Here is a 27,896-nt window from a genome sequence, read left to right as displayed (position 1 = left end):
TGCTGGCATAAAAGTACAGCAATTACAGTAACACTTTTCAAGCTTTTGCTTTGCTGAATGTGCCAAAGCGGCCCCCATGATTTACTCTAAGCGCAGGGAATATTTCTTTCACTGCTGTATACAAGTCGTCAAAATCCCGGCTTACTGTGATGTCCTAGAGAAAGTGATACACAGAGGAACTAGTGAATAAGAGAACACTTGGAAAAAATGTCAAGGACCTAAGACGTGTGACTTACTGAAAAGTCTAAAGTCTCCAAGGCTGAATCTGGGTTGTCCTGTACAGATTTAAGGATCCCATAGCATCCAGCATTCAGGATGGGGTTCCTACCAATCTGGTTACACACAGTACACAAGAAAAAACAGCAAAAATTGTTATGTTCTGGATAGGCAAGTGATGAAGAACCTTCCTATTATTGACTTTAAAAAATATTTCTACCCTTCATATCATCATATCTCCTCAGTGAAGCTATGTACAAAAAATAGTTCATCATGTTTTCTTATTCTGGTGGAGATTTAAATGCCAAAATCGGTACACTTCTCACATCTGTTCAGCTCCCGTGAAGTTAGTCAATTAACTTAGCCAAGTCCAGCCAAGAGCACTTATGAAATTCAATAATTAACTAGTTGAATGCAATTTTTTTTGTAAAAATGATAATTAGCTGTTTATGTGGGTTCTGGGAAGGAACCAATAACTTCCTGGAGTCTTTGCTGTTATACCGCTTAATGCCAAGAAAGCTGTACTTGTAATTCCCATAAAACTGGAAACTGTTTTTCCTTACGCTTTAGTTTTTCTACAGATTAAACAAACTACAACACGTCAGACAGTGTTGGGCAGACTGTGTAATCACAGAGCCACTATTTTTCAGTGTTTATACTCCACTAAACTAACCAGCTGGTAGAGGTAGACATTCATTTATATCTATGGTATGTCCCCAAATGCCAGCTTATTCCTTTATTCCTGGGATGGTTTTGGTCTATTATTATTTTAATTCAAAATTTGCATTATGTAATTCTCCAGAGTCAATCTAAACAATATACAAGGAAAAATACAGCTGAAATAATAGAAGCAGATACAAATTCACCTTCTTAACACCACACACACACACACACACACACACACACACGCACACACACACACACGCACGCACACACACACACACACACACACACACACACACACACACACACACACACACACACACACTGTTGTGATATTTTGATACCATGGTAGCATTTAAAGGATATTGTTTTATAGTGATATTATACAGGAAAACTGTTACTCAAAAAGGCCCATTTACTAGTTGTTTTTCTCTTTCTCTGTGACCCAAGAATTAATGTGTAAGAATCACAGGATGGTACCTCAAGATTGAAAACACCACAGAGATCACTCCCTTACTCCCATCTTCCCTTCTTTATCTCTTAGAACAAGGCTTGTTAAAGGCCAGGTGGTTTGTTTCAGAATTCACTAATGAAAGAACTCTGTATTCTATGTCTAGGAGTGTATTTTGCTGGGATAATCATAAATTGTAGTTGAACTGATAAACTATACAAAGGATACTTCTTTGCTCAGAGGGCAGGAAGACGTTTCCTTATTTGGTCTGTACCGGTTTGAACTGAGAATCTGCTGACACACGAACCTTTTTCCTCTATATAAACTGTTGTCTGATGAATAAACCTTTAAGTTGATTTTGGGAAAGCAACCTGAACAGTCTCTGTATCATTTTGTTCTCCTAACTGCTCCCGACGTCGTAACTAACCCAGCTGAACGGCATACCTGAGTGTTACTTTGAATAATTTTGAATCTTATACAAAACTCTGCTTATAGGTGCCCACGCCTCGGAGGAAACCCGATCCACGGAGAAACCAGGGACGGAGATTTCCTTCACACACACACACACACACACACACACACACACACACACACACACACACACACACACACACACACACCTCTTTTTAAATGATGACTAAAAGTTTGGAGACAGTTCGCTCATGAGAAACCAGCATTTCAAATAATGAAGTCAGTATAGGTGCAAACACAATTCCAAAATGAAAATGTTAACAGAAACAAAATAAAACAGAGAGCAAAAAATGTAATGAAATGTAAAAATGTCATAAACTCATATTTTATTCACAGTAGAAGATAGAAAACAATTCAAATGCTTAAACCAAGACATTTTACTATTTCATGAAGAATATTATGCCATTTTTAATTCAGCAACACGTCTCCAAAGAGGAGTAAAAAAAGGCTAAAAAAATAGCTTACTAGAAAGAAACATCTGGAAAAACTGAGTACAGGTCAGGAAAATGATTAGGTATGAAAAGAGTATCTTAGAGCAGCACTGCCTTTAAAAACAGACAGGGTGTCTATCAGGGAAACTGAACTAAGGAACACTTCCAGAATTCTGTGACCACAGTTCGCCGTGCCATCCACAAATGCAGGTTAAAGCTCTGTGATGCAAAGATATGTGAACATTATCCAGAAATGCCATCTTCTGTCAGCCAAAGCTAATTTAAAATGGACTGAGGCAAAGTGGAAAACTGTTCTGTGGTTAGACAAGTCAAAATTTGAAACTCGTTGTGGAAATCATGGGCCCTGCATCCTCCAGATTAAAGAGGAGAGGGACTGTCTGACTTATTATCAAAACTTAGTTTAAAATCCTGCATACCTCTGATGGTATGGGGGTATATCAATGCCTATGGAAATTGCAGCTCGTGCCTCTGGAAAGGAATCATCATGACTGAAACAGATTTTATATATTGGGCAAAATATGCTGTCATCCAAACAACATCTTTTTTAAGAAGGTCTGAAAAAGACAATGCTAAAAACAATATACTGCAGCTATCAAAACAATTGCTTCTTAGAAAGAGAGTACAAGTGCTTAAATGTCCTGCCGGCAGCACAGACTTTTCACCGCCTGAAAGCATTATAAGCTGAAAAAATAAAAAACAATGACAAAGACCACCCAGGACTACTATTTCAGCTATATTCACAATTGGGTTAGTGTGCTATCATATTAAAAGAAGCAACTGCTGCTATTGTTGCTTAGTCTGAGTTTCTCACAATGATTTTATTATTTTATTGTGAACCTTTATGCTTTCAAGCAAAGTATAATTTGTTTCAGGAATATTTGGATGCTTCGCATATCAAAGAATTTTCAATTGATTAATCTTCAAAGATTGTTCATTAGTTTGCGTACATTTTAAAACTTGCATATGCTATGAAAGATTTCGAACACAGGAGCGCACAAGCAGTCAGTATCCGATTGGCAGAATTTAACTCAATTTAGCATGTTCTCTATAACTTTTTCAGTCAGCTGAGCTGAGCACCTGACAATTCAGCTTGAGCATTTACATTAAAATGAAGTACACTGATCCATTTATTTATCCTATTTTATCCACTGATGCCCCCCATTGCTCGTGAAGCTAGAACCAATCTCTTTTCAGCAGCTTACATTCAGGGATTTGATTGTCTTGTTTACTTTGAGGCCCATGGCAAGGTGGATCGCTCCTTCAGGGGGTATTCGGTTGTTACTGTGGCGAGAAACAAAAGCAGAAAACAAGAGTGTGTGTTGGAGTGTGAGGGAAGCAATCATAAAGTGTTACTTTTTAAAATGGCATTATTCATCCAAGTGAATTTGTAAAGCAAATCTGTTTTACTAAAAAAGTTAAGCAAACAGCAGAGGAAACTGGATTATTTGATTTCTTTCTTTAAGAAAAAGGGTAATCACCATTTAAGATCGATTAGAATCAGTCTGGAAGAGTAGTTTGAACTCGCCAGGAAGTTTATAAACAATGTGAAAGATAAGATTGTGAATTCTAATTTGTGAAAATGATCGTGGCTTGAGCTCTCAATTTCTACTCACTAATCTGATCATTCGATAGTAACACAACAAAGACACATACCTGATATTTAACTCTTCTAAAACATTGTTCTCTTTAAGAGCCTGTCCTAAAGCACTGGCTCCTTCTTTCCCAAAGCCATTAAATGACAGATCCAGTATTCTAAGAAAAACATTTTCCTGAAACACACAAAAGAATGTATCAATACTTAAAGGGACAACTTGAACAAGTTCTCTAACAAGATTAAATCTCAACAAAAGAAATATCTTACTTTAAAAATGACAGTGAAGTATAGATTCTGAATTAAAAATCCCTGCCAGGGTGTGAATCAATCACACCTGCCAGTGATCAGGGTCCACTTGGCCATGTTGGTCAATAAGATAGGGAAAGGAAAACTACTGTATAGCTTCTCTTGCAGTGAGATGCTTGATGAATACCTGCCTGGGGGGCTGCTTCACAAAGCAGGATAAGGGAGTCAGCCAAGATATGAGATGTCGTCTGCAATTAGCAATTACCATATTATTAATCTTAATAGGTTTTGATGTCAGTGTAGCATCATTATGATGTTGTTATAATTCTTTTACCAGATAAGTATCCCTGGTTTGGGAGTTTCCACTCCACTTAGTCAAAATTTCAGTCATTATCAATTCAGATAAACAGATCGCTTTATGTATAAATATTGTCAAAGGTGGGTGGCCAAAGGTACAGTTCACAAACGTTTTTTTTTTTGTACTTTCCTTTTATTGGATTCCCAATTTTTCAGTTCAAGGCCATTTTAAAGAGGGACTTACTTTCATGTTTTGTGTTTTTTTTTTTTTTACTGGTTTCATTGGTTACAAATGCAGATATGAGGAAGTTATATAAAGCCTTTCATAGCTTTAGGGGAAGTTGTGCAAAATCTGATGTAACTGGGATGTGGAGTTAGAAAATGGAGGGTTACTAGATTCAAGTATACATTTTTTGGTTATGCACATGAAGTTAAATATTTTTACTTGACTGGTAAATTATTTATGCCTAACACCAGATGTGATATTTTTAGCCACTTTCATTTGACATACCGCTATTTTAACTTAGGATAATTTGTTATTTGATGGCTTCAACTAATCAATGTACTTTAGTCTTATTTTTCACTGTACCATTAGATCTTCTTTGTCTTGCATAAGGTCAGAAAGCTAATCTAGGATTTACACATTCATGTCCAAGTGTATTACCCCAAGACCACTGGCCAGCATTACTGCTCCTTTTTGTCGAATGCAATTCCATGCCAGGTTTAGCGATCTCAGCCCGGTGTTCTCAGACAGAGCATCTCCCATGTGTTCCCCTTGTGAAAATAGAAAATGAACATAAGAATAATTCAGAGCAATTTGATAAAATAAATAGTTGCATTATTGCATTTTTAAAACAATGAAATGTACTCATCCTCATATAAAGGCTTGTTTAGAAATAGTGAGTCTGTTTATTCATTATTCATGAATAATTATAATGTGTATCTAATGTAATATATTAGATACACATTATATAATATAATATAATGTGTAAAAATGGTAACAAGATAGTTTAGACATGTTTATGAATTATTATACATAATCAGAAAAACGTTTTGTTTTTTGTTTTTTTAAACTCTGCTCTTCAAAGCACTGTATCATCTCCACTATATTCCCTTAACGCTTTACTGAGTGACGACTATAGAGGTAACTATCTTGGACAAAAATATATACCCCTCATCATGTCACTGACATTTTCCATAAATATAAAAAACTGCATGACACTCGGTGGTTCATAATCACTCAAGATAATGTGCTCAGCTGGAAAAGCCATAATGCCATAGCATGAATGTCAGTGTGTTTGACTGGTACACTTTTGGTACATGGTAGAGTGCGCTTAAAACACATAAAAATGTACTTTGACATATCAGCAGAAGCATTGAGGAATACAGGATAGAGCATGTGGGGATGAATCATAGCGATAAGATATGGTGGTGTCCTCTTTCCCTCATGTAGATTTATTTTCAATTATCTATATCAGATGCTCAGTGCTCTGCCATTCTTCCACAAGGTGCCTGTCACAAAGCTCATCCGCATGATAATTGAAAGAGGTTTTAATGAAGGCGAAATGTGCTTGACCTTTGAATGCCACAATCTGCTGCTGCATGCTGTCTTATGACTGCTTGGAGATAAGGCTGCACCATTATGGCAAAATCTTTTATGACAGCAGAACCCCTCTCCCACCCCCCTTCTGCTTACATGCTTACATACAGTATAGTCCTAATGTTAAATAAATCTGCAGTAATAGTCACTTCACAGGCCTTTATTGTACATTAATTATAAATGGAAAAGAGAGCAAAAATAGCATATACGATGACTTCAGCAGCTATTGGCATATTGAAAATAATCATTGATGGTATCCAACCAATTTATGGGTGGGCTGATACAAAGGCCGATATTACTACTTGCTGATCTACAGATATCAGTATTTATAACGTGTGATTAAAAAAAAGTAAGTAAGTAGTGGGAGAAACATTCTTTAGCCATGTTATGAGTATTGGCATTACATAGTTTGTCCAACAGAGGGCACTCTAGACAAATAACTATAGATAACAAATGCTAGGAAATCTGTTTATGTTTTGTGTGCCTGAAAGAAAAACGAATACTGGCTAATATGTATATACAATTTTCTGTATTGTTATCTCTTGGCCTTAAAAATCCTATATCAATTTTGTTCTACTCATTTATGTACAGATAAAAAAGAAAAGTAAACACAGAATAACGTTGATTTTAGGCAATAAAATCCTTAAATAAATTATTTTGCTTGTCTTTAAAAACTATCTTCAAAAGATGGAAAGGGAAACTATGCACCAATGAGTGTATTTAAATAGTTGTGTGCCTTATATTTTCAATGGTTTTATCTACACTGTAAGTGAAATTACAGGACAATTATATAGGAAATTATAGTAGTCTACACTAATATTTTGGACTGTGCTCTCCAGTTTGCCCAGTTAACCCTTTAATCCTATCTGGCTAACCAAAATTAAAACTAGCAGCTACACCTTAGGCCAACATTAGTAATGGATCTTGTCTGTGCCTTCTAATCTCTGCTGCTGGTTTCTCGTGGAAATCAGGAAATCAGAGGGCAGATTTTTTTAAAGGCCCAAATTAAGATGAAAAGCAAAGAAAAAGAATTTACATCCTATTCCCCACACTGCCTTAAGGTCTTTTGCGATTTATTGATGCAACATATAATTTCTAGGTCCTGAAGTTCAGTTATCTGGTGCTGTTAATGGAAAATATGTGAAAAACTGTATCTCTTGCACAAATCTTTAATATCATCTTAATAAAAACTGGAGTCATGGGTACTGTTTCAATCTTTGAAAGGCTACAGCCTTATAGAAACTACGAGACCTTTACAAAACTAATTACTTTGCTACCTGCACTCTCCCCCAGAGCATTGTAGCTGAGGTCGAGGTGCTGTAGTTTGGTGTTGGTGATCAGCGCTGGGCAGAGGTGTTCAGTGGACCGGTCTGTAAAATGGTTTCCTGACAGAATGAGTCTCACCAGGGTGCTGTTCTCTTTAAGCATACCAGCTATGGCTTTGGCTCCATAAACCTCTAGATTGTTATTGGACAGGTCCACCTCTGGGATTGACACACAAATTGAAACATCATGCAAGGTGAAAAGAGACCAATAAAAGTGGCAAGTAAACTAAACACAAGAAGGTTCCAAAAAGACCAAATAGCACTCTCAAAATGTTTTTGAGCATTTGGTAATTGTCATTATTGCAGTACAGTATTTCACAAAAAAAGATGAATCATTTCCTCTGCTTTATTTTTTCTGAATTTCACATATTTCTCACATACTGTCTCTATTTTTGGAGTAAATTTCCTTTGGGAGGAGGTAGAGGAAAATTCAGTTTAAATGCGATAGGTTTAGCTGGGGAGTGCATTTGATAAAGCTTTTGAATCTGAAAAATAAATCACTGTTTTTAGATACTGTCTTCTCACTACTATAGCAATGTGTCTGAAATGACCTTCCTAGCTATTGCATACTATTTAAGTTAATCAACTAATTTTTAAATTAAAAATGAATTAAGTTGGATTTTTTGATGGCTTATCACCATCTGAAAACACAAAACACAAAAGTAACTGAGAAATGATGCATTTAGTATATAGTGACAAGGTGCATTTCAACTGCAGCAAATCAACTGGACCAGCAATTTGGTTCAAGATTACAGGCATTCCTATCCCCCCCGAAACTGAATTATAACTACTTCTCCTGATCCCTAATATTTTATCTAGCACCAGCAGCAGCTGCAACATGCTTTAGCTTTTACTGAAACAGACTGGATAGACTGCTCTAATGATGAATCCCAATAAGCTAGTTTTCTTCAAGCACCACCCTTAGGTCAACATTTGTGTCTCTCAGTAAAACATTTTGTAAGTGTGCACATTTACAGACATTCACGCTGACCTCCACCATTATCTTGTATTCAGTGATACCTTCACTTTCTATAAGTCATAAGGTCAAACGTTCTGTTTAAACCAGTTTTATACTTACAACAATTCTGCCAGCCTCAACAGAAAAAGATTATCTTTATTGTTCACATAAACATGATAGAGTGGTCAATGGAGCTTGATAGCCTGCTGATGATAACAGCATGGTATCACTGGCTTCAGTGTTTTTCAGTAAACATGACTCATTTACTTTTCATATCCATCTAAAGATTAATTGGGCTTGTTTTTTGTTTTAATCTTGTGAACACATGACTATTAAACCTCCAATCTATAGTACATCCATGTAGTCCTGCTCCCATTCATTCCAGGCCTGGAGAAGGTCCTTAGGAAGGTTGGGGTCATCCCAGTCAGTCCGTGAAGCCCACATCTGCTGAACGATAATCTTAGCTCTTGTGGTGTATGGCACAATGTAGCCAAGTCAGTCGTAATGACTCGCTAAAACCTTGTAGACTGTGCGCAGGGTCACTTGAGGATGGTCAAGAGTGTGGAGCTTGTAGTACAGCCTGTCTGATGAGCAGTGCCAATGGAGCCCCAGTGCAGCTTCTTTCTGATCAGGTTTGCCATGTGTGATCCAGAGCTCAGCGCTGTCTGATCTAAGCTCTGGGGGCAGGTGGCTGATGATTGAGGGCTGGTTACTGGCCCATTGTCTTAACTCAAAACCTCCATCAGCCAGAAGCTTCTGTAGTTTCTCCACAAGTACTTTAGCTTCTACCTCTGTCGCCAAGCTCCGGAGGCAGTTGTCGACATAGAATGATTACATCACAGTCTCACGGACGTCTTCCCCAAAGATAGCGCAGCAGGGGCTACATGTGGTGCCGAAAGGGAGTACTCTCCACTCCTATACAAAAGGGGGGTCGTCACGTTTACAGTCCCGCCAGAGGAATCGGAGGAGTGGCTGGTCTTCTTTTAGTAGGCGGACCTGATGGAACATCCTACGGATGTTGCTGCTGAAGGCGACGGGGTGCTGTCGAAACCTCAAAAGCACTGCCAGGAGGGTTGGCCCCAAAGTAGGTCCAGGGAGGAGATGGTCATTGAGGCTCTGCCCCTGGAACTGGAATGAGCAATTGAACACAACTCGATTCTTGCCGTTATGCTGCACCATTTGGTGTGGGATATACCAGCTAGCAGGAGTGTTGTCAGCTCCAGGCTCAAGCTTGACAACAAAACCTTCACGTTGTAGTCTCTGAATCTCAGTTGTGTAGCAAAGGACCTTCTCTGATGACTTTAACAACCTCCGCTCTGCCCCTTTAACCCTAACTGCTGCGCAGTGGTCCTGAGAAGGATGGTCTGCTCAGACCCGTCATCCAAGACAGCATAAGTCTCTAGGACTCGATCGCCATTCCTCAGTAAAACTGATTTTCAATAGGACTTTACATCCTCCTAGTGGTTTGTCAATGTACAACTCTTCCTCTCCAACTCGTGTAGTACCTGAGCCTGTTGTTGCAGAAGAGGCCTGGGCGGCTTGCACATTTTTAGTGGACCTGTCATTGAGTTTGTGGAGGACAAGGAGATGTTGTTGGTTGCATGTCTTACAGCGCATCTTTAGATCGCATTCTGCAGCATGGTGGGTCCTCCCACAGCACCAGCACCGGTTGTTACTCTTGATCCAGTGATGCCTTTGTGCTTTGTGTAGCTGTCTGAAATTTGAGCAGTTGTTTAAAGAGTGATCGACGCTGTTGCAATAAGGACAATACTTCTTCCCATTGTGTTTGGCTGCTGCCACTGTTGGAGCGGCACCAGATTCTTGGGGCTCAGTGTTCAACAGTATTGTGGTTGTCTTACCGGTGAACTTCCTCCTGTCCTCTGCCATCAGAAACGTTGCTCTCTTTGAGCTGAACCATGCCATGTCGACTTGCACCTGCAGCTCATATTCAAGCCAGTGTGAGAAGTCAGTCAGTGTAGGAATGGGGATGGTTTGAAGATGAATATATCGATGGAAGCCGGACCTCAAATCATGCGGCAGTTTTTCAAGCAACCTTGACACGTGGGACCCAAATTCCAGCTCCACAATTCCTTTCCTTCCTAATTGTGCAAGCATGCTGACCAGTGTTAAGATTCAGTATTGAGGAAGGGTACAAGAGGTGATCGAAGAATAACCACACCGATCCGGCCGGGTGAAGTCAAACGATGATTTTAATGAACACACGTGTGGGAAGACAACTCTGTACGCAGACAGGAAGTAGTCTTCGACTTAATCAAAGCATGAACAGATATTTTATAGCATCAGGGTTTGTTTACTGACGCCCCTTCATACGTCACAAACACATTTTATACATAGATCAGATCAACATCCTCATGACTTTTCCCCTAGAAAATCATCTTCTATTTTCATGGCTTGGTACTTTCCGTTCTTATCTTAAAATGAATTGTTCCTCTTTCTTGCCGAGACAACAAGGAACGGTTCCTCTTTTACCGAGACCATTTTGCAGTTACAGCCAAACATAACTAACCTCTCCTCTAAATAAATCTAATTTAAAGTGTGTGTGTGTGTGTGTGTGTGTTGACCTCACATGCTCTTTGTGTCACCTCTTCACCTACTGTCTGTGTCTCGTCCTCAAATGCTCTTTCTCAATTCACCTGTTGCACTTCTGACCTTTTACCAGACCAGAAGCTCACTGAGACTATGTGTATGTCTTCTACTAAATAAATGTTTTAATCAAGAACCTCTACTAAAACCTTAATATAAAATGATCTGATATATAAGTGTTTTGTAAGCATGTATTGCAATTCCTTCTCTGGCTCCAAGTCACTTGCACAATAGATTGTCCGAACATCGCGCCGAACAAAGCTTCCGACCCCCAATTAATTGACCGAGCTCCAACTCTTTAATAAGCACAGATATGCATTGTGTATAAAATAGTCATAGCTGCTTAAGGCCTTCTTAAAGCTATCTGTTACATTGTTAAAGCCTCGTCTTAGCCTGCGGCTCAAAATAACTTCCTGCTTCTTTCTGCATACAACTTCCTGTCAGCCTGCAACTCAGTCTTTCTGAAAGAGACACTGTTTAAACCTTGGAATGCAATATCCATGCTGCAGATTATATTATTAATGCAATGACAATTATTTGACAATAGCAGTAAAATAATTTCCCTCCTCGACACTCCCCCTTTTGACCTCTGGAACACCAGAGGTCACAATACATTGTGTCCTCACGCAGACCCTTCTCTGGTGGTCTCGAACCTCGAGATCTCCAGGATCCTCGCCCCTCCTGTGGTCGCCGAGATCTTCTGCAAAGGAAACAAAACACCTTTTCTTGCATCTCCCTAACTTATCCTATCTGGGACTCTTTAATCAAAAGCATGATCCTAATTACCTTCTTAACTTATTGACTTGTATTTATGTATACTCTTCAACGTTACTCATCCCTTTAGAACTCTTTAAGCCCTGCTTTCACGTCCAGTTGCTCGCTCTACTTTCCCTTATCTGATCATCAACATCCTGTGCACAAGTTGTCGCTGCTGCAAGTTAATCTACTCCAAAAGAAAACAACCACTTTAATCAATTAAGTTTAAGCATATAAGCAATTACTCCTGTATACATTTCATCATAGCTAAATGCTGCCTTGAAACAACTCCTATGTGTTAACACTAACTTCATTTTAAAACCTCACATTTCCTATGTTATCACCTGTTTTGGTATAACCTTTTTATTTCATTTTGCTCCCTTTAATGTAACCATACCTCCTAATTCTAGTTTATCAGACTTAACCAAAATATATGCTTTCCTTCCTCTTTGGTCCTTCTTTAAGTTCAGTTAAAAGCTAAATGAATTTAAGGCCTTTTGCCTGGAATCAATACTGTCATGTGTGTTTCTTAACTCTGTGTCTGTAAGCGTGTGCAATCCTTCATGAACTCATATTATCCTCACAGTAGATTGGCTAATCATAGCGCTAGCCAAAGGCTCATGACCCTCCAGAGACAAATTTGAGCCACAACTCCTTTAAAAGCACAAAATGCAATATGTATAAAAATCATTTCTATTTATAAGCTCCCCCTTTTATCCTAAAAATACCTCCTATGTAATATCTGTATGTGTAAGCCTACATTATAACCACTTCTTCTAAAGATCAAAAATCAAAGCTGTTCTACCCCTTCAACCCTCACTAATTTTCCCTCTAAGATTTATTCACAGCTTTGAAAAACCGGCATTGTATCTTCTAAACAGGATTCATGGTCCTGGGCCATGTTGGCCCAGCATTCTTGGTTCCTTGTATTTTCGCTCCTTATTTAGGCCAGGTTTTCTGAGGTGTCCTGTTGTGGTGTTCCCTAAGTATTTTTTCCCTTTGTGACTCTTACCCCCTTGTGCCCCTCTGTGTATTTATGAGCTCTCGTCTCTCTTTGTGTTTATTCCATGTTTCCCCTCGGTCTCCCTGCGTCTCGTTTCTGGTTTGTGTTATTAGCTTACCCAGTTTAGGTTGTTTTTTCCACCAGTACTGTTTTGTGCCCACCGTTGTAAATAAATATTCACCTGCGCCAGAGCTGCCGCCTTTTGGGTCCTTTTCTACAACTCCACACGGCTTGCCTCGCAAACCGTGACAAGTTCACTTTTAATCCTTTAACCTTAACTTAAAAATAACAGTTTCAGTTTTACCATATCCAAATGATCAAAAACCCAAAAGGTCCTAAAATGATCCTAAATTCTTAAACAATTAAATTATTAAACCCTAAACCCCCCTTTATCTTGATACATTTCATGTGTCAAGATACTATACCAAACCTAAAAATGCTCAGTTTTCCCCACTCATGATCCAATCTATGTCATAAAAATAAACTTAAAACAGAACAGTTATCAGTCATGTGTTTCTTCAAACAATGATAACTCAGTTACATCAAAAAATATTTCCCCTTTAGCATTTGGCATTCTCCCAACAATATACTATAATCCCATAATCTAACCCCACCTAATAAAACAAAACAGAAATTTTCTCTGGTAAAAACAAATTGTTTGTCCACATTAATTCATCCTCACTCACATACAGTCTCACATTCACTCACATGCAGTCACACCATGTATTTGCTAATGGTGGAGCTTCCCGCGTCAGATTCTCCACCCTCAGCAAAATGAGCTCCGTCATTTTTATTTTCCATAGGAAAATATTTCTTCATGCTTTTGGACTGGATTGACTCGCATAAAATCCTTTTTACAGGGACTTGCGACCTTGATCAGTCCCCACAGGTAGCTTTCTCCTCAGCCAATTGTAATCTGGAAAGCCGCCTTATATTTGCTCTTCCCGAGAACTTTCAGCGCCGTTATTCACTGTTGCAGGCCTGCTTAAAACAGAAATGAAAAATAGAGCTGATTGTTAGCTCATAAAAACAAAACAAAATCACCTGACAGGTTTTCTTTAAGTGCACTGTTACAAAATAATGGGCCCAATTTTTTAGACATGTCCATGTTTCCTAAAACTCCCCCTATTAAAACAAAAACAACAACAACAACCTACCTGACAGAATCAACCCATCACCACAACAACCTTAAACACACAAATCTTGCCACCACATAATTTCACCTCCTCAATACACCAAAAGTCTCATTAAAACCACACAATTTGCAAACAAAAATCACCCCCTTATGCTCTATAACATACTTCAATTCAGCATAAAACCCCCTTACAACAACATATCACTAAACTATAAATTTCCTACCCCAATCTGCACTTCTCGTCTCTGCTATGCTTCCTCTTCCTGAAAGTCACAGTCACACACACACTCAGGAAGTTCTTTCGTCACCACACACTCCAGCTAATTTGCATACTGAATCATCTCTCCAGAAGCTGTAACAACAGAAACATATGTTTAAACATTCCCAACTCATTAAATCATTTTATTTCTTCCAACAGTGATCACTAGTGTTGATCAGTCAATACGAGAGCACTCCTAAGTCACTCTTTTTAAAACTACTTTAATCCCTTTTTTGTTTTCATAACTCCCTTTGTCATATGGCTTCTTCTATTCCTCAATTACAAACTCAAATGTATTTTATTAAACATTCACACCATTGTATCATTCATACAAAATAGCAAGCTGTTCTTCATTGCCTATGTTTGTGTTCTTAGCCAGGTTTAATCAGTGTCTATGCATTAAACTCCATGAGCTTGTCTTGTCTTTATAAGTTTAATGCATTTTCTGTTTGTGTGTGTGAATTTGCATATGGTGCTTTTACAGTGTGTCAGACTCCTTCATAATTTTGCCTTTAAACAGTCAATTTTCTCCTCCCCAAATTTACTAACCCAAATTCTGATTTCCTACCTTAAATAGCAGCATTCCTTGTCCTCAGCCAGAAGGTAGGGCTCCACTTGCCACTTTCCACCTCCACCCTAGCCCAGCGGTCTTACCCGTCAGGTCCGAGAGTAATCGTGACTGTGCCTGCCTTAGGTTGTCCCAGGGTTTCGAGGTGGGATCTTACCCGTCATGGGCTATCCAGCCTTCCATACTCGCCTGATACGGGGCCCAAGTGGGCAGGGGAGGGAACACACTGGCTCTGGGAATTAAAGGAATGTAAGCTGCTTCCTTCATTGCATCTTATATTAAACTATCTCTATAATAAGCTATCTCAATTCTGACTCCTTCCTAGAATAATTTCACATATGGCACTTTGTGTATGTGTGTTTTCTATTCATTAATGTAATTGTCAGTTATTTTCTCTCTTCATTTTACCTTATTTATCTGTTTGTTTGTAACGTTCTACTTTAGTTCTACTAAACCTTGATGTAAAAACAATACTCCCTTATTTCACGCACACACTCTGCCTTTTGCCTACACACACACTTCTCTCTCAGACTTCCTCTGTTCACACATCACCTTATATGGGCATGCAAACTTCCTGTCACCCACACCATTTCCTGTTACACACACACCGCACGCAGCTGCTCAGAGCAGCTCAAGCTGCTTTGCTGTTTCTCCAGGCTAATCAAACTTATTTTGTATTTACAATCTACAAACCCTCTGTAATTCTACTAACTTTTGACCTAAAATGTAGCATCATTCACACAATGATTTCATAATCCTCTCACACACACCTTTTAAATAAACTAAACTCTTATAACATCACTCATGCCTCTCTCAAATTAAAAACACTTTCAAAGTTTAAAACGTCCTACTTTACATCACCCAAGAAATACCTCTCACACCTTTATTCATCATGTCAAAGCTTCTAGTCACCACATTCACACCTAAACTGTGACTAGAGTTAAGGAATATAACTCAACACACTTTCCTAAGAGTATTTTAGACATGCTTGTCATAATCAAAAAAGCAAGTAAAAAACAAACAAACAAAAATTGAAACCTCTATTAATTCTCACCGCACACACAAGAGATTGAAAAAATAAAACACACCAGCAACTAATGCTGGAGAAAAGTTACTACTGAAAGTGATGTGTTAGTCTTAAGTATATACAGTGCACTCAATATATTTATATATCTACATCCAAACTCAGTCAGTTACTATGCATCCCCTACGGCAACTCAAAACTTTATTTATAGTCCTTTGCTAAACATAAATGGCATTTTAAACACACACTCTACAATGTTTGCAGCAGTATTTGTAAAACCAACTGTGGCTTAAACAGTTCACTGCTTACTCATTTGCATTTTCACTCACACACACACCTCCAAAAATAGCAGCAGGCAGTCAGTGCATTACTGACTCGACACACAGAGATCTCTCACACCAAATTTTATTATTCTATATTACAACGACGTCTTATATTTACAACTACTGTCAGATCTGTCAGCTTTAGCGCCTAACCAATTTCGACAAATTTAAAATAACCGCCCACCAATTAACCAGTATCAAGACTTTAACTGTTTCTGGCCTCATTTCTAAAATCCCTAACTCAATTTAAAAGCGTCAACCAACCCAAACTTTGCCTGAAGCTCTATTTTTGGCATTTCACAGCCAAGGCTTACCTCGAAGTGTTAAGTTAAAGTTACACGCCCGAAGACCAACTTCTCCTGTCCAAAAAAGCGCAGATACCGTTGCAAACGGTAAGGAGACTCTAACTCCTAGCTTAATTCCGGGATGCCCTGTACCCCACAGCTAAACCACACTGAACTAACCCTCTTCGCCGAGAGGTCAATGTCGCGCGTCCACGACAAGGAGGGAGCGTAACCTCCGGGCTCTGCGCTTCCTAGCAGACTCGAACTGCCGTTCTAGAATAATTTATAATACTTTGAAACAACAATCAACACCCGAAACAAGTGTATAACTGAGGCAGATCGACCCTGATGGACAATGGGGACTCTAACCCACAAATTGACCCACAGAGGTCTGACCTAATGACCAACCGGGACTTTAACCCACAAAATGACCAAATACCCTACCAAACTACTTGAGACTCTAACTCAATTTCTTTGGGACTTCAACCCATTATTTAAACTTTTCCTGGCAGACTCTAACTGCTTTAGCAGACTTTACTGCTTTCATTTCTTCATTCTTCTTAGCAGAACTCTAACTGCTTCAACTCATGAGATTTTTCATCAAAATCAAAACAGACATGCACCAGTAACTTCAGTGAGTAGACTTAAATTTTATCATGTCCAATTTGGCACACTTTGGAAATAATTCAACAGGTAGTGCCTTACCTTTTGGATAAGCCGGCTTATGCCCACTCACTTAGACCACTGGAATTCATGTCTGCCCGTCAGACCACCCAAGACCCCGGATTTCTCCGTCTAAACCTCCAACTCACCCTCCTCAATAACCGGACGAGCCCCCAAATGTTAAGATTCAGTATTGAGGAAGGGTACAAGAGGTGATCGAAGAATAACCACACCGATCCGGCCGGGTGAAGTCAAACGATGATTTTAATGAACACACGTGTGGGAAGACAACTCTGTACGCAGACAGGAAGTAGTCTTCGACTTAATCAAAGCATGAACAGATATTTTATAGCATCAGGGTTTGTTTACTGACGCCCCTTCATACGTCACAAACACATTTTATACATAGATCAGATCAACATCCTCATGACTTTTCCCCTAGAAAATCATCTTCTATTTTCATGGCTTGGTACTTTCCGTTCTTATCTTAAAATGAATTGTTCCTCTTTCTTGCCGAGACAACAAGGAACGGTTCCTCTTTTACCGAGACCATTTTGCAGTTACAGCCAAACATAACTAACCTCTCCTCTAAATAAATCTAATTTAAAGTGTGTGTGTGTGTGTGTGTGTTGACCTCACATGCTCTTTGTGTCACCTCTTCACCTACTGTCTGTGTCTCGTCCTCAAATGCTCTTTCTCAATTCACCTGTTGCACTTCTGACCTTTTACCAGACCAGAAGCTCACTGAGACTATGTGTATGTCTTCTACTAAATAAATGTTTTAATCAAGAACCTCTACTAAAACCTTAATATAAAATGATCTGATATATAAGTGTTTTGTAAGCATGTATTGCAATTCCTTCTCTGGCTCCAAGTCACTTGCACAATAGATTGTCCGAACATCGCGCCGAACAAAGCTTCCGACCCCCAATTAATTGACCGAGCTCCAACTCTTTAATAAGCACAGATATGCATTGTGTATAAAATAGTCATAGCTGCTTAAGGCCTTCTTAAAGCTATCTGTTACATTGTTAAAGCCTCGTCTTAGCCTGCGGCTCAAAATAACTTCCTGCTTCTTTCTGCATACAACTTCCTGTCAGCCTGCAACTCAGTCTTTCTGAAAGAGACACTGTTTAAACCTTGGAATGCAATATCCATGCTGCAGATTATATTATTAATGCAATGACAATTATTTGACAATAGCAGTAAAATAATTTCCCTCCTCGACACCAGGGAGCCTACCTTTAGTGCAAACATCCTGAAGGTCTTGGTATCTCCTGACATAACAGGTGGCCCGTCCATTAACTCTGCTATATGCTGGAGTGCCAGTTGATGCGGCTGTCCATACTCCTGGTTGAGGGCATCCATTGTGTTGGTATAAGTGTGCCTAGAATGGCTATAGGAGTCAGCAATAAGCAGGGCCTCCTCCAGCTTAAGATGGTCTACCAGTATTTGGAATTTAAACTGTTCTGTTGCGTCGGCTGGGAGGATATTTTTTTCCAATGCGATCCTCAGCCTTGCAAACTCTTGAGGATTTGGGTGTACAAAATATGGGATTGTAGGTGCTGACCCCCTATAATAGCGCTCCTGACCCCCCACCGGGCTCGGCTGTCGGGATCTAGAGTACGAATAGTACTCCGAGTGCGCGGGTCTTGGAGGGGCCTGGTAATGCGACCCATACTCTCGATGGGGGCAATCCCAACCTCCAGTTGGCAGCTCTGGGAAACGGTAATAATCCCTGTCCAAACTGCGAGGGTGACACGATGATGCTGCATGCTGTTTTCTCTCTGACAAGGTGAAACCCTCAGGTGAGTAATCACAACTTCTTCGTCGAGAGTGCTGGGTGTCCAATACCGATGCTGCCATCCTCTTCGAGGGACGGGTAAGATGTCTGGAATGAACAGCGTACCTTTCGAGAGAATGCCGGCGTGTTGCTATATGTTCTTAAGGGTGCTGACAAGCTGAATCTGGCTGCCTAACAGGTTCCCGCAGAGCCCCCTCATATGGCATTGTCATATCAAGTCCTGGGAGAATGTGTCCCTTAACTCCTTGGATTGAAGCTGCATGCAGTTTCTTGCCACCATCAGACTCTGCTCCACTGTGATGGCCAGGACTGGCCTGCCGATCCAGCTTGGCAGACTGGTCCCTTCGCTTGAACTGTTGAGGAGGTCGTGTATCACATGCACTCTGCAACTGAGTAATAACACTGCTGAGGTGGTTGAGTTGCTCACGTAACTGCTCTGTCTCATTTGTAGCCTGGGGGTGAAGCTGGCCCATTCTCTGGTCACTTTTCTTAGCCAGCTCTGCATTCTACAATCGCAACTGGTCCAATGCTTCCAGCAAGGCTTTCTGCTCGCTTCTCAATCTATTATTCTCCTGCTGCAACATTTTGGTGTCCTCTTCCCATCGATCCCTGATGTCCCATCCAGACTGGAAACTATCCTGAGTGACCGGAGATTCAGACCGAGGAGATCCATGAGCCCCACCAGGCTCCTCCTCATGTCTCCAACGCGGCGGGGGAGTGTGTGCTGATCTGGGAAGTGATGATCTCCCCCGGGGGAGATAGTCACTCCTCGAAGATGGGCAGGAAGAGCCTGGTGTCTCCTGGCGTGCTGTTCTTCCATGCTTTTATTACAGGGATCAGATCCGGCTCCGAGGACCACTTGTTATAGCGGACGCCCTGGACCACTATCTCTGAAACGTGATTCGGTACTGTTACCTGGTAATAAAATCCGGTCAGAGACGGGGAATGATGTCAGAGTGGAAGAACTTTATTTGCCACGAGCCCACATCGAACACACACACTCTCTGGCAAGTAAGGATGTGGTTACTTGCCCGCCTTAGTCCGATTCAACTCAAGTCCATAACTTGCCTGCAGCAGCGTTACTCTCCGACTACACTTTTAATTGCCACAGCAAGGAGAGAATGGGTGAGCATTCTGATTGGCTGTTGGCCCCTGGGGGAATCATGCTCCTCCCATGCAGGTAACGCATGCCCTGGCCCAAGGACTTTTTAACAGAGGCCATAAGAAGATAATTTGTAACATTCACTAAATCTCTTTCTGTACTGTGATGAGCTCTGAAGCCCGACTAAAACTCTTTCAATTAACCATTCCTCAACCGATGATCAGTTAGCTTTTTTACAACTACTCTATTATTTCTGAGAGAATAAGAATGTTGGAGCTTGGCTTATAATTAGCTTTTTAAATAGTGGTTTAACTACTGCCATCTTAAAGGCCCGTGATATGTAGCTTAATAGAGACATATTTAAGATTGAAGCATTAAAGGTTAATGGTAGGACTTCTTTGAACACTCTTGTAGGAATGGAATCTAAAAAAACACATTGATGATTTGGAGGAAGCCAACTCAAATGTTCTTATTTTTTCAATCAATGATGAAGATGTTCTAGCTTTGTGGATTTTTTATTTATTTATTTTTATAGAGCAACAAACTATTTGCTAAATGATGATCTTCTAAATTGGTGAGACAATTTCCACTCCAGCTTACAAGTTATCTCTTTTATGGTGCATTTTTGAGAGTTATACCAGAGAATCAAATACTTGTGATTTGATGCTTTTTCATTTTCTACTGTATCTGGAATCATATACAGTGAAGATGTAAATTTATTAATGAGATAATCAACCTTTGTGGGGGTAAAGTTCAGGTAGCTGGTCTGCAGTATGTTGACACATAGCATTGAAGAAGATAACAATGGAGGAATATTCGTAAACTAGTTACTGCACTTTCAGTAAGACTGTGATGAAATATATTCCCCACTGCGGTGTGATTCATTATTGTAAATTTAAATGTTGTTAGGAACTGATCAGACAAAATGTGGAAATTATCAGACAAATATATAATATGTTATGTAAAAAATACATAAAAACAACATGACATTCCTGAGTTAAAACTTGATTAGCTGTGTTGTCTCTAATATGTGACTGTGTGCATCTGAAGTTGTTTGCACAAGATCTTATTATAAATTGCAACAAAGTAACATGTTCCTACAGGAAATTGAAATTTCTTGCACAGTATAATGATTTGTTCTAACAATGATCTTGTGTATAGGATAAATTTCACCTTATGGGACTTTAAGGCTTTGGGATAATGATATGTAGAGGAACCATATATAGCTGTTCTTCTCTTTAGAGTGTTCTCATGTTCCAAACTGCACATACAAGTAGTGCAATATGAGAAAGAACAGATATAAAAGGGAAACTTGAGATGGTAAGTGTTTTATATTTATTGGCGGAAAATGTTGAATATGTTGATGTTGGGGTCCCACCTTTGCCATTAAGAAGTATAAAGAAAAAAAGAACACAACGTGTTGAGTCCACAGTAAATCACAGTAAAACCACCTGTAATGTAGCAATTTCCTTTTAACATCTCAGCTATAGCAGCTCCACCCATGCCTTCCATCCAATTATCTCGCAGGTTCAGCCGCAGTATTGAAGTGTTGGTTACCAGGGGAACCGCCAGTGCTTTGGTGCCCTGAAAATACACAACCATACCCCCCCAACCCATCCTCAAAGTGAATTTCTTCTGTTTGTTCACAGCAGTATATATTCTTATCTGCATTCCTGTTAAAAGATGTACTCACACAGGTGGGCAGAGAGAGAGAGGGGAATATTAAACCTGTACAAGACAAATGAAGCAGAAGGGAGCGATGTGGAGGCGTAGGTCAGAAATGAAACTCACAGCACATGAAAATTATTGTTTCTAGCATGGCTAATGAGAAAGTTGAGTGCATGAAGCCTTAACTGAGTCGACTTGATGATAAATAGGACAGAATCTGCCTCATCGGGGTATATCACGTTTAAATGCAAGCAAAGTAAATTTCTGTAAGATTTAAAAAGCGTATCAATTTCCTAGACATAAAACAGATAACCTTTGGAAGTCACACTTTTTGATTTTACCCTTTGTGTATGACAGATAAAGACATATTTAAAATCCAATTTAATCTGTCTGAATGATGTTCCTGGTGCTGGAACCTACGGAATGAGCTGGTTGAGGAATGAATTTATCTTTTATAACTTTCATTTACACCATTATAGAGCAGTGCAAGCCTGTAAAAATGTCAAACTGTGCAGCAGCTGAAAGCCCCTGCCTGACCAGTTTCAGTTTTGGAAAGAATGTATTCATCCCTCAGTCGGATATGTAAAACCAAAGAGGTATTTTACACTGATTACTATGAAAAAAAGGACAGTAATTAGTATCGATTACTAGGGATAGATAGGGGTCATAATTGACAAAAATACAATTTTAAATTTTGTTTTGTTGAATGTTTTGTGCTTCTTCTATTTTTAAATGAGTATATTGTAAGAATAATAAAGAAACCTTAATGATGTGTATATGTATGGAAATGTTAATGTTTAATACTAAATGTAGTGCAAATCTGTTTATTTCAGGTTGTGACACTATAATAATCTTGTCTCTAATGTTTAGCAGGACCATGTAATTAAATAGGTTTTCTCTATCAGCATAGATCAATAGAATGAAAATAGAAGAACAGAAGCTTGTTTTCTTAAGAGGTGAAATAATGGAGTAAGTATTGGTGAGGTCTATATAACAGACTACAGCATCAAAGCTATGTATCCACAAAATGAAAACAACTGACAGGTAAGTCATAACATTGATTATCTTGTTACAAACGGAACTGTCAAATGCTGTCAACAACAAGTACTGTAGACGGGATGCAGGAAAAGCGTAATGGGGCTTTAGGATAAAATGTGACAATTAACAATACCGCTTGCTGCATAAATCAAATGTATGGAGATCATGTAGGAAAAGCAATATTAGTGTTAATGTGTTTTGAGTAGATTTGGTACATGTTTTAAGGTAAAAATCCTGATAGCATATTTTATTATCTCATCTAAAAATCCATTACTGCAACTTTAATGGTCATTACCACTAGCTAAGACAAGAAAAACATCACAGTGAAATGCAAATCGTGCTTTGTTTGATAAGTATCTGTTAGCTGCAAAGAACTTGACCACAAATCTGACCAAGGACGCTTGCAAACTTTGCACATTAGGTTTACAAAATAGTGGAGAGAAGACAAATCAACAATATCTAACTTTAAGGCTGGCTAAAGCTCTTGCTCTTCAAATTAATAAGCAACATCTAAATCATCTACATCATCTACAGCTACATCATCTTGTTCAAAAAATCTAAGCTGCAGTCAGTGCATGGAAATGAAAATGATCTAAACAATGCAATGGTGTTTATTTGTTTGTGTTTTTCTCACCAAGAAGCAATAGCTTACTTTATTAATAAAACTTACAATGTAGCATCACTACTACTGCTACCACAGTGAACTTTTGAAGTTTTGATTGCCTCGGTTGGTTTAAAGTATTTTGTTGGGAGGAGGATCAGCACAATAGGAGACAGATGATTAAGTGTTGGGGATGATCCATTTATGTTCCGTGTCCTTGAAAAAGAACTGAAATCTTTGAATCTCGCTCTGCGCTGGACTTGGACACAGAACTGACTACTAAAGATCTCATGATCATCTATCCTGAAGGAGCCATGTGACTTTGAATTAGTAACACTGAGTAAAAGCCTGGATTAATCTAAAATACTGTTACAAGATTTTGAACATGCCTAGCTGGTACTCACACGCATGTTTTCACATGCATGTGAGGACCTTTGCACAGTTGGTTCATTTCAAATATCCTCCATCAGGTGAAACTGATCTGATGAGTGAGCCAGGGAGAGAAAAGAGAGATATTCTTCCATTCTACACAAAAAGAGAAGGGTTGTGGGGGTTGGCCTGAACCTTCTGTGTCAGTTTTTAATACAGCATGACCGCAGTTTTATAATGGTGTCATCATTTTCTTTGGTACCTAACCCTCAATAGCTTGAAAATCATCTCTTTAAAGTCTGTTTAAAGCCAGAAAGAAATATGTTGAATGATGTGTTGACTTTTTAACACCAGAAAAAAATGTTTTCAGTGACCCTGATAAGGCTAAAAGCTGTGAAAAAAATTAGCTGTATTGTCTGCTTTGAAATGTTCCAGGCATAGCTGCTGAGGGTGTAGATTGACAGGTCTAATAAATGAAATGCACTAAGGGAGAAATCATAAAGTGCTGCAAAGACTATATTAAACACAGTGTGGCTGTTTCTCTGGTGCGGTCTGTTTGGAACAAAACTCTAAAACTACTTGAATTTATTAAACTAAATTTTAAATTTCTAACTTCTAACTACTTAGATTACTCAATTATTGAAATAGTCCCCCCCCCCCCCCCCCCCTTTTTTTTTTTTTTTAAATAAGTTTTGGTTTCAGTCTCCAGTTTAATTTGTGGTTTTTGGGGTAATAACACTCTAACTCTGATATTAGTATAGTTTGATTACTGTAAATCCCAAAATTGCACAGAATATAATGAATACAAAGCTGATGGAAAGCAGTTAAAATTTTTACCTTCAGTATACTATTTCTTTTAAATACCTTAAAATCGCAATATCTGATTTTACTGTTTGGGTAGAACTAAATTTCAACACGAAGTAGGGCAGAATGTTGTTAGGTCAGAGGACATCTTTGTATTCCTGGCCACCTGGCAAATGTAAATTCAGCTTTTTCCTCTCTTGGTACTGCTTTTTGGTTCGAGGGAAATGCTGGGCCTCAGTAGTGTCTAGTGGCCAGTTGACTACTTTCTATCACTGAAAATAACAGCCAGCTGCAGCCAAACTACCAGTTTAGTTTTATGCTAACACTTTTTTTCTGGCTCTTTCCTGATTTATTTTCTCTCTCTCTGGGGTTGGGTTTTTTTTTTGGCATATTTGTCCGCGTAGATACAAAATGCAGTTTTTATGTGATGATTATCCAAAACTACCTGGCCCCAAGTGAGAAAATAATTGCCCCATTTATAACCCATGAATAAACTGTGAATAAACTGATTTTTTTGAAAAGCTAAGTCTAATTTCTTTAGCCATACCTTTGCCTAATTACTGCTACACCTGTCAAATCAATAAATCGCTTAAATAGAAAAAACAACAAATCATGCAGTGACTTAAAGAAAGTCAAGAACAGCTGGGAAACAAAATCATTGACATTTATTTGTCCAAAAAGAATTACAAAGCCTTAGAGTGAAAGTCATTATCAACAAATGGAGGAAACTCATTCCATTACATTTAAGTTCACGTGTCTGTCTTGCTCTCAGTCTGTGTGTTACTTCCTGTCTTATTTTGATAGTCTCCTGTGCTTTGTATGCGATGTTCAGTTTTCCTCCTTCCACCTTGTCTCATTAGCTAGATTCTGTTCAGCTGTGTTCTAATCCTAATTACCTGACATGTATATATGATCAGAATCTCCCTTTGTTTTTTGTGGTGTTGTTCCTCATTGTTTTGCCCTCCCTTGCAGTATATTGCCCCTGAAGTCTCATTGATGTGGTTTTACATGTTTTCTGACTTTTGTACCTACTTTCAGTTAAATAAAGCTGCTTTTAGTTTACCCCTTGTGTTTATATGTCCTGCTTTTGGGTCCTACTCCTGCCTGATACACAGCCAGTCTTCACAAAAACCACAGCTGACAAAAATGAAGGTTTTGTAGTGGCCTAGACTTACAGGACTAACAGGAAGAAACCTTTGGCAGAACCCAGCTCCAGGAGGGGTAGGTTTCACAGGTGCACTACAAACTAAGATTAATGGTTTTGCAAGCTACTTGGAATTTAAAGTGAGACTTTTCTGTATCACAAAAGTGTCTCGCTTTGTACCTGGCTAAATCACTGTGGTAACTTAATTTATTCCTGTACTTAATGTATTTTACAACCAACTGATAGCAACAAAGTGCCTAAAGATAAAATTTAAAATGAGTTCACTGTTTCATTGATTCATTGTGCCTGAGTGATTCATAGGTCAGTACTAAACACAGAAAAAACATTCTTCTGAAAATGGTCAGGTAAAAGGACTGGACTAAAAATGAAAAAGCAGCCAATGTCCAATGAAAGCCTTTGAAAGACGTTCAGAAACCCTGGAGAACTGTTCAAGACCACTTTAAAAATTCTCCCTATCATCATGACATTTAAAGGTTTAAGAGGTGGCCCAATACTTTTTTTTTTCATAATACTGTAGATGCGCTTATTAATAACATGTATAAATGTTTTTGTTGGTAATATTATTATTATCATTATTGCATTATTATTACTTATGATACTAACAATAAACATATTTCTTAAAACAATAATAAAATAGGAACATTTAGGGAGAAAAAGAGCTACAGAATAAAGAAATTAATCATCTTCCCCTGCACTATTGACAATCTTTTCTTTTGTCACCAGAAACTCAAACTCCAAAGCCTTCCATGAAAGTATCAGCCTTTTTGTCTTTCTAATAATTTTAAAAATGTTGCCTTATTTTTTACTATACCTGAGGCCCCAGGCCACGATGCATCATAACCAGTGTGCTATTTTGCATATGCTGCAGGAAATAAGAGGCAGGGACCACCCGGAACTTTTTACACGCTGTCACATAGCATGTCTGCCTCGTCAGATCGTATGCCGCCTCCTTACCTGCAACATAAAGACAGCACTCTGTCTCAGTCGTTCACGCTCCGTACCTTTTGTGTAAAAAGGAGTGATATTGCACATTTTCCCATTGAAGGACCTTTTGAGTGGGACATTGAAATATCCCTTGTTGTTGATTTTGCCCTGTCAGGAAAGCTCATTCATACCAAATGGTTTTCATTTCTGGTGAAAAGGAAGCCTGACACAAAGACTGAGATGAAATCATTAACATGCATAATAGGACTCCACATATGTGGGTGGGTGCATGTAGGAGTGTCTTTTTTTTTTTTAAAGTCATTTGGTGTTTGAGAAAATGGAAAGGCAGATAGGAAAAAAACAGATGGGTGACAAAAGGGCTTTGCCTTATCTTAGATGGTGTGAACAAGAGCAAATTAAGACTTGCTATCAAAACATGATAAAATATTGTAACATTCCCACCCAATTGATCTCCTTTTGGTTGCCAAAATTAAATTATACCTTCGAGCTCCAAATCTGTATCATAGTCCTCATCAGAGCTCAGGCACTCCTGTACTTCAGGCTCCTTTTCTTCGTCTTCCTCGTGTCTTGTGCCTCTGTCTAGCACGTTCCTGTCAGGGCTTGAGTGTTGGTCTTTTGGCCCACGCATATCAACCTCTGTCTGGCTCATTCTTGGCTAGATGGAAAATGAGAAAGTAAGACATCGTGACTCGTCAAACCTGTCTGTTGTACGCTGCCTGTGTGAGCAGAGTTGATTGATTTTACTGCCAGGAGAATAAAACCAATACCTACAGTGTTTAGTTCATCAGTGTGGGCTTGTGTCTTTAAGATCGTATCCTTCTGTTTTTATAATCTTTGAAAGTACTTCCCTATCCTCCCACTCCATTCTTCCCACCTCTCTTTAACCTCTTCAACCACAAGCTATTTTTGCTCCCTTTCACTCCTTTTATTTCTAAGCTTATGGTACATTCACATATGTCTCAGTCAGTGATGCTTTATATTGTTATTTCCAGAATACATAAGTAGAATTAGTTAGCATAGCAGAACAGGTCCTGCACATGTTCGGGCACAGCTCTGATAGTGAATTTCTCATACAGTGGGACCCAAAAGTGTAATTAAAACACAAGGACATGACTTTGAGGCCCCTTCTTTTAAATACATTCATGTGAGTACACAGGTCAAAAGAGCAGTTTATAAAAGGAAGCAGCAGGTCTTTAGTCTGTACGTTTGAGGCTGTGTTTCCTTGCCCAGGGCAAGGAAAGTGCTTAGACGTGCCTAGAGATTTGGTTAAGATCTCAATTTCTAAAACCTATTATGCTCTTTTATGCTCTTACAGGTCTATAACATGCTTTCAGTTCTCACCCAAAGTCCGTCTCCTATATCTTATTTAATCTCGAGCTTTTTGAAATTCTGCCTTTGAACAGTCTCAAGAATCTAATCTTACCTACCTGGTCGTTCACACTTCCCTTGCTCAAGAGTTTGCAAACTTGGCTGCATAGTCGGTTTCCTACCTCCCCCAGCTGCAGCTT

General features: G+C 39.0%; 1 protein-coding gene and 1 long non-coding RNA gene across 3 annotated transcripts; both read right to left on the bottom strand.

The window, feature by feature from the left end:
- Window positions 1-37: 37 nt before the first annotated feature.
- On the bottom strand, window positions 38-27,871 carry lrrc74b (leucine rich repeat containing 74B; the record flags this gene model as incomplete). 2 transcript variants are annotated; one of them, XM_082556098.1, is made up of 10 exons in its annotated part: window positions 27,816-27,871; window positions 26,869-27,043; window positions 26,255-26,397; window positions 21,250-21,382; window positions 7,268-7,474; window positions 5,055-5,164; window positions 3,907-4,022; window positions 3,456-3,534; window positions 237-332; window positions 38-154 (listed from the first exon to the last, which is right to left on the bottom strand). In XM_082556098.1, the coding sequence occupies exons 2-10, from the start codon at window positions 27,035-27,037 to the stop codon at window positions 38-40; spliced, it is 1,170 nt and encodes a 389-aa protein (XP_082412224.1). In that variant the 5' UTR covers window positions 27,038-27,043; window positions 27,816-27,871. The 2 variants fall into 2 exon arrangements, with proteins under 2 accessions (XP_082412224.1, XP_082412225.1); XM_082556099.1 differs by lacking the exon at window positions 27,816-27,871 and adding an exon at window positions 27,160-27,227.
- Window positions 10,466-11,721, bottom strand: LOC309719749. Its single transcript, XR_014280310.1, has 2 exons — window positions 10,928-11,721; window positions 10,466-10,876 (listed from the first exon to the last, which is right to left on the bottom strand). It is a non-coding gene; the product is annotated as an uncharacterized lncRNA (long non-coding RNA).
- Window positions 27,872-27,896: the final 25 nt, after the last annotated feature.

Source organism: Aulonocara stuartgranti, assembly GCF_965226115.1.
Source record: "Aulonocara stuartgranti genome assembly, chromosome: 12".
NCBI lineage: Eukaryota > Metazoa > Chordata > Actinopteri > Cichliformes > Cichlidae > Aulonocara > Aulonocara stuartgranti.
The sequence above is the reverse complement of the archived record's forward strand: the minus strand, read 5'-3'. Positions and strand labels throughout refer to the sequence as shown.